At 39.8% G+C, this 8391-nt stretch overlaps 1 protein-coding gene across 1 annotated transcript in view; it reads left to right on the forward strand.

The window, feature by feature from the left end:
* Positions 1 to 251: 251 nt before the first annotated feature.
* The window catches only part of SLC35C2 (solute carrier family 35 member C2), a gene marked incomplete in the record, with an annotated part of 15461 nt that continues 7321 nt past the window's right edge, over positions 252 to 8391 (forward strand). The window contains 4 exon segments of the mRNA XM_072403778.1: positions 252 to 278; positions 566 to 647; positions 2886 to 2998; positions 4332 to 4494. Of these exon segments, the coding sequence (XP_072259879.1) occupies positions 597 to 647; positions 2886 to 2998; positions 4332 to 4494 (327 nt within the window).

The raw sequence follows: 8391 nt of genomic DNA on the forward strand, positions 1-8391 counted from the left end.
TGGGAGACCTAGCAACTATAGAACACAAAAACATGGGATATTTGCCAAAACTGTCATACTCTAACAGGGAATATGAGCCTTTACACGTAGCTATTGTCCTGCAAAACATTACTAATAGACTGATCACAGAACCACCACGTCAAAGCTATAACTATAAAAAAGTATTATCAGCTGCCACCACCAAGATGGCGGCGCGAGGAGGACAGATCCCTGGAGACTCCCAGCATGCTCCGCGCGCGGGTAAGCCACGTCTTTCTGATCGGATCGCTGTAGAGGAGGTACAGGGGGTGCCTGATAGGGCGGAATGGGAGGGCAATGCAATTCTGTGTAATTAGCAGCCCTGTATATGGTGACATTGCTATGTGTGAACGTGTGAACGTCTCCCATGAACACACAATATACAGTACTAGCAGTCTGTAAGTGCAGCCTCAGGTCTGCAGGCACACAAAGTCCTGGCTGTGCACAATAATAATAATAATAATAAAACTATAAATGTGCCATGGCAGTACAATGTAGGGGATGTCTCCCCCATATTCACCAATATATTGCTGTGTGGTCTGTGCAGGTGTCAGGCTGGGCTGACAAGGACTGGACAGATGTTGGAGGACACAGATTTCCATGGTGTGATAAGAGTGGACACGTTTTGGGTAAGTTACCGGCACAGTAATTTCAGATCGGTTACACATTATTTAACTTATATTGAGGGCATTTCTGAGATCTATGCAATGTGCAATCAGAGCGGGTTGTCCTGCGAGTAATGAATGGCCCAGGGTTGGCGGTTCGTGCCAGGAGGAATATGGCTCAAACTTTGGTGTAAGAAAGGTCATAGGGTCATTCATAGTCAATTCTTCAAAGTCTATGATCACTAAGGGGAATATTGGAAATGCCTGGTGTATCTGTGGCCATTCATTAACAATAGCAAAAAGTTCACATTTACAAAGTACAGCTAGTCTCCGGGTTACATACTAGGTATGGGACTGTAGGTTTGTTCTTAAGTTGAATTTGTATGTAAGTCAGAACATGTACATTATTTTAATGATTGCAATTAGGACAGATGTTTGTCTCAACATATTATAAGTCAGTGTGGTCAGTTACTGTATAAAATCCTCACTGTGAGCTAATCACAAACAAAAGAAAAATTATGGAGCCTAGACATTCATTAACTTCTGGAGCAAGCTGTGCTTTGATATGCAAAAAGAAACAACTGCAGAGTTTGTCTTGTCATTAAAGAGTTACAAGAGGCTGCAGAAGAGCTCAGTCTCAGCTGCCCTTCCCAAAATATTTCTTCTGCAAGTCATGCAAACCACCTCCTTCCCCTGTAAAGCCTCCATCTTGCACATCCTGCACACTAGCAAGCAGGGAAACCCCGTTCGTATCCAGGACTTGTCTGTATGTCAGATGACAATAACTTGGCAACTACCTGTATTACAATTGTGCTTTAAACATGCTGTGTACTGCATCAGCTTTGAGTAAAAAAAAAATAGGAAGTGCCACACGTCTCCTTTTCAATGAAGCCGAAGGAGCTTTGTGATTGGAGGAGAGATTCTCATTTGAAAAGGTTCATCATTGGCTCTCCTCCAATCATGGAGCTTGCTTTGTTTCCTTCATTAATACGCTCCATAGCTCTACACTTGGTCAGCAAGTTCCCTTATCTTTATGAATGGGAGGAAAATCTTCCATCTGTTTTTTTCAAGATAAAATAGATTTACAAAGTTGGTGTCAATAGGGGGACTAATCAGTGAGGGGATTATTGCCCCATCTTTGGTGTCGTGAGGAGGAAAAGTTCTCTTGTAGTGGAAGGAATAGTGCCCTGTTGATGGTGTCAATAGGAGGACTAGTACCCAATCTTTAATTGCAGTGGATGGAATGCAACCATTTTTGGTGCCAGTGAGCGTAATAATTGTCCCAATGTTGGTGTAAGTAGGAGCAATAGGGTCCCATTGTAAATAAAAAATGCCCAATTAGTAGTGCCATCCTATTGTTCGTGTCAGTGGGATAAGTAAAGGCCCATTATTAATGTTAGAGGAAGTGCCCTGTCATTGCTTTCTTTGGAGACATAGTGGCCCAGCATTGGTGTTAGAAGGAATAGTGACCCATTGTTGGTGTCAGTGGGAGAAATTGATACCTGTTGATGGTGACATCAATGGTCCTGTTGATACAATCAATAGTATTGAGTAAATATTGCCCCATTAATAGTACCAGTGTGTGGAATGATGTCTCAATATTGGTGTCAGTGGGAGGCATAATGGCCCATCATTAGTGTTTGTGGGACCAAAGGTGCCCTGTCATTGGGTTCAGTGGAGAAATAGTGGGCCAACATTGCTATTAGAAGAAGGAACAGTGGTCCATTGTTGGTGTCAATGGGAGAACTATTGCCCCATTGTTGCTATCAGTGGGAGGTCTATTACCCCATCTTAATTGTCCATGGGAGAAATGATGGGCCATCAGTTGTGTTAGGCTACATACACACTTACAATGGTTCTCGTCCAATAATCTGTGTACTTCGCCCATCATCCAAACGACTGTCCTGGCGGATTCATGGACAATGAACAATCCTAATGAAAGTGAAGGGGGAGAGCCACTCCATCGTTCTCTCCCTCCCCTCCATAGAGCAGAACGGTGCTGTATGTACAACACTTGTTAATGCATCGTGCAGTCGTTTGTCAACGACAATTATTGCACGTGTGTAAGCAGCCTTTGGTAAATTAATTCAGCACTATCGTTTGTGTGAGATTGAGGGATCCTTTAACCTCATTGGTTTTAAGGGGGAGGAAGAGTTTCCTATCTTTGGTTGTAGTGGGAGAAATGTTGGCCCATCATTGGTGTCATTAGGATTAAGAATGCCCTAATTCATTGGTAGCTAATAGTCACTTACCTTTATATAGGCCTTTTGTCTTTTCTGTAATGAAGTGATGACATCACAACCAGAACTATGCAGTTATCATTACAACGCCTGGAAGTGCCAACTAAGATACATTGCTGGTGCTCTCCATATAAGGTATGTGGTGATGGCAAAAAGGTATCAGCAGGCCATAATTTGAGGACCACACGTTTACATGAATATTGAATTGTGGTCCTTTATGGCCCACTATATTGACATAGGGGATTCCCTCTGCACACATGGGGACTACCGTCCTGCCGATTATGCCCACCGAGTAGCGGGCCGATAATTGCACGGTGGTGTAATTACTGTGGTCAACAGTGCTGACTGGCCACATATTATTGATTTTATGACCAAGGCTGCGGGCCGGTGGATATCTAAACATTGTCCCCTGGGCCAGACAGAAGTAATAGGAGAATTTTGGCTGTTCCTGTAAAGTTAGGCTTTACCCTACTTCCCAATCATATCAGTTGGTCAGTGAGACCTTTCATGAAAAAGGAAAGATAAGGTGGATCAGGGGGAGAGACAAATTTTTGTCTTTTACAGAAGATTTGCAAATACCAACTACAGTACAGTGACACGTGATTGCAACAGAGGATTTGCTTTGCTTGTGAATTTTTTTCATCATATGATCATTTTGAGTTGCCAAGTTTATGTTTTGGAGGCGACCATAACGTCTTTCCTTGTTCTTGTTACCAAGTTGCCAACCAAGTTATTACTATTATTAAACAGGATTTATATAGCGCCAACATATTACGCAGCACTGTACATTAAATAGGGGTTGCAAATGACAGACAGATACAGATAGTGACACAGGAAGGGGGGAGGACCCTGCCCCAAAGAGCTTACAATCCAGGAGGTGGGGGTAGTAACACACAATATGAGGGGAGATATGGAAAGGTGTTCAAGCTTTCAGGTTAGGCCAGGAAATGGTTTTCATTGAAACAGATTCCCAGTTTGATTTTCTTTCCTCACTCATCAAAAGAACAGTAGTCTCCTGGATATGAATTTTACTTTTATTTATATATATATATATATATATATATATATACTCAAAATGGTTTTGGGGTGCTATGTACACCACCAAAATGTAATGTAGTACACAGGACATTCCTAGTATGTTGGATCCTCTTCCGGTGGTTCTGTGCACCCGTTCTCTTTGTGCCTGCATTTATATTGCTCAATAATGCCTCTGAACCATGTTTATTAACTGTTTAGAAGCACTATACAACGATTACCACAATACATTGTATTTATTCTGTTCTTTTTATCTGCAGATCAAATAGGCAAAACCAATAAATATATTTTTACATAAACCTGGTATAAATATGTGAATCTCCTGATATTAGCCTTCACTGCCACAGTCACACCCGTCATACAAGTAAGCTAGCTATGATAACTTTTCTGACAATTATACTACAGAAATAATCTTGTATTTTATCATTTCCAGGTTCATTTTGTGCATTGTAAGGCAACAAAGTACTGGTGTGGCTGACAAGATGGGTTTACCTTGCTGGGCCGTATTATGGAAAATACTCCTCACGGTGGGGTTGATCCTTTTTTATTACTGTTTTTCCATCGGGATTACTTTCTACAATAAATGGCTGCTGAAGGTGAGGCATTTTATTTTTTATTAAACATCCAAATTATATCTTCAGGAAAAACGATTTGATTAGGGAAGGGTTTGGTTGGATGATCATTGCTGTCGAAGAGCACTAAGGGGATCCTCGACCCACCTTGGAATACAGAGATCAGATTTATTTCTGTTCTTACATATGTCTATGGTCTGATTGGTCCATTATATATCAACAATATAAATATGGGAATAGGAGAGATGATGGTAGGAAGGTTGAATTGCCTTACTAGCCATGCCATGTTCTCATAATTGCTCTCACAAACTTATCCCATCCTTGCTCCTCCTGTTTAGTGGAATTTTACCTAATGGCTGGTAGAAATTAAAATACAATTTATGTAGAGCACATGCATTCTCTTGTATAGTATGACACTATTGATATTAAATCCTGGGTGGATTGGGAAATACGGGCATATGTGTTATCCATAGTACATTGAGTAAACTTTTTTCTCTGCAGACCAATTGCAGGCTTGGAGTGAGCACAAATTTGATGTGGTGGCAGAATTCTGTAGAATCAGAACTATACCTAAACAGACAAAACCATTTGTGATCATGTGTTGGGAGGACAGGAGCAAGGAAGGCAATTACTGTTACATATGCAAACTTGCGTATATTAAAGAAACTAAAAATATAAGGGTATAAGTTACTAAGAATAAAAATATTTGGGGATTTTTGGCTTGGGTCCTCATGTAAAGTTTCCATAGTCATCAGACCCCTATCACCACGTAACTACCAAACAGGTATTGGTGAAAATTAGGAAACAAAACATGGATAAGAGCAGCAGATGACCCCATGGGAGCCTCTCATTATAAAAGTTCCCTACGCTCCCCGTATTTAGTTCTATCACTTTTGGACTGATTAATTCATATAAACAAATAGTAATTTAGCAATAGTAAAAAAATGTTTAATTTCATTACGTACATTTTATGCTTCTTAAGAAATATTCAAAGTCTAAAGCTGTGTACAGGACCGATTTATAAACCCTGGGAATGATTGCTACTGATTGTTCCCAACAACCGAAATAATTAATAGGGCTATACAGAGAGCACTGTATGTTTTATGGAAAGGGGAGGACAAGCAGGGTCGTTCCACTGGTACTCAGGACCAGTAGCAATCATTCCTATTTTTAGGACTCAAGGGGACAGATCACAAAACAACAAAAGGAACAGCTGTACAGATGCTAGAATTGACACAAATGTTTATCAAAGGTGATGAAAATCTTTTGTCTGCACACAGCGTAAGACAGAAAAAAGACGTTGGTTTTATTGCACAATAAATGGTTTGATGAGTTTGTTCTTGTACTTTCATTATCAGTTTCTTGGGGATGCTTTTATTCTTTAACAACACGTGAATGGCTATTGCTTTGCTCCTCTTTCTGTTGTATGCGGTAGAGAAGACACTGAAAACCTGAGATTGTACATAACCAATACAAAAAAGGGCCCTGCTGAAATTATAGGGATTTAAATTGGACCTGTGTGTAATTCAAGTCTGATTTAAGCTGTGGATGTCGCAGAGGTCATGACTTTCATGATTGGATCTAAAGTAGGAAATATATATATTTTAGTCACAGTAAGCAGTAAAGAGCAAGAGGAGATTTAGTTCTGTATCCCTCCAGTGTATCTAAATCCCTCAATAAAAATGCAGTCATTTGCAACTTGTCAGTCTGTATATGTGGTGGCTGCATTTATTTCCATTTTCAAGCCTTGATTGATTTCTTTTTGCCCTGATAATCCTTCCAGTAACACATTTCTTTTCCTAGTGTCACTCATTGTTCCGTATCCGGAGGGGGACAGTATTGTCATCCTAGGTTATACCCTAAAAAACTCCTCTTTATTACACAAGTGAGGGGGTTAGTAGTTGTTTTCTCTTTGGTTGGTGACCTCAGATAATCCATTAAATAATTTTGAAACTTCTATTGCGGAATGTTCTTCTGATGAAGCCGGATGGCGAAACACGTAAAGGGCAGAAAAGTGCATGTTCAATGGATGATTAGTATAATCATATTTTAGTTTATAGAAGTGATTGTACAATGTACTCAGATTTTTTCTATATTTATTGTATGTGTAATGAAATAAGCATTGTAAGTTTATAAATAATTATGAAGTTTGTATATGAGATTTTGTAATTAGGTTTGTTCAGGTACCCAGAAAGTCCCAAATGAAAGTTTGAAAGAGAATTTGATTATAAATAAATATTTCTCCCACCCAAATAGTGATAAATCCTAGGTTATACCCTAACAAAACACCAGCTTTTTTTTCTCCTTGTTACAGAGGGGAGGGGGTTGTAGTTCACAGAAGAGAACTGGATAAACTGATAATATTGTTTAGATATTAGACTCTTTCTGAAAGGACCACCAGGTATTTTTTTAGTCGGCCATAAAAAAGAAAACCAATGCAGTCATAACATCTAAGGTCTGGTAAGCTGCAGTAAAGTACATTTTTTCTTTGGTTTATGTACACTGTATGAAAACAACTGTGGGCAGAGTCTTGCTTTAACCTTTAGTATTCTTCCATTATATTTCCAGATTTGCTGACACAGCCCATCTAACTATTCACCAGAGCAGTCAGATATTCATGAAGTACACGTTAACATAGACATTTGCTGATGTTCACAGTAGGAGGTGGAAGCTTTCGGCGAGAATTCGGATTATTCTGTTAGCTTTTCAGTCAAATGTCTCATTTACATTTTTTTGTTTAGTTTCTTCTAAGCAAAACAGCCAACAAAGCAAATTCAAATGACACAACATGACAGGCAGAGAAATGAAGAACTTTGTAAATATAAAGAATGCTAACAGTTCAGGCAAATCTGTCTGTTTTAGTTTTTCAGAGCCCAGAATGGAGAGGAGCTTTAAAGAATATAGATTTGTTATTTGTTTTTTTACTGTATGCATACAATTTTTGACTTTGAACGGGAGAACACTGTACTAGGGCAACACTATGGACTTATTGTTGCTTTTCCAAGGCACCTTTGGTATCACTGAAATCCAAGTATGCAAATCAAGGGTTCTGATTGGGTTTCCAAGAGTTCCCTTGCTGCATGCTTTTTATCAGTTATTTACAATATTTATTGAAGCAAACATAGGCAAGCCAAGCAGCCAAAATTTACTGGTATCCAACATCCATCCATAGCATACATAGCCAGACTACCCATCGGATAATAAGAATAGGGCTGCATGGATGATTTTTGATGGTGGAAACTGAAAAAATTGCGTAGATTCAATCGCTTTTTATGCATCATACTATTATTATTAATAATAATATTATTATACAGGATTTATATAGCACCAACATATTACGCTGTGCTGTACATTAAATAGGGGTTGCAAATGACAGACAGATACAATGACACAGGAGGAGGAGAGGACCCTGCCCCGAAGAGCTTACAATCTTAAGAGGTGGGAAAGCAACATACAATAGGAGGGGGGTTACGGATTGATATCTATGTGCAATTTCTTCTCTGTGCAAAGAGGATTGTACACACATGATACAAGCATTTCCTGTTACACAACTGCCAGTCGTTTTGTGATTGCTTATATGCATCACCCCAGTCATTTGTACAAATTCAATTAATCTTGCACAGTAAGTGCAATAGGTAAATAGAAAATCAGTCAAAGAATTGTGTGAATGTAGACACTTAGGCAACTCTGGTTACAGTAAAGGTTCCATGAGAACATCACAAGACTGAAAATTACCTGGCTATCCCTAGGCTAAAGAAGAGGGGGCCACATAGATGTGGCTGAAGGGGAGGAGGCTGCACGCAGATGGGCCTAAAGGGGAGGGTGCCGTACGCAGGTGGGCCTAAAGGGGAGGGTGCCGTACGCAGGTGGGCCTAAAGGGGAGGGTGCCGTACGCAGGTGGGCCTAAAGGGGAGGGTGCCG

The sequence above is a fragment of the Pyxicephalus adspersus genome, chromosome 3 (assembly GCF_032062135.1).
Source record: "Pyxicephalus adspersus chromosome 3, UCB_Pads_2.0, whole genome shotgun sequence".
NCBI lineage: Eukaryota > Metazoa > Chordata > Amphibia > Anura > Pyxicephalidae > Pyxicephalus > Pyxicephalus adspersus.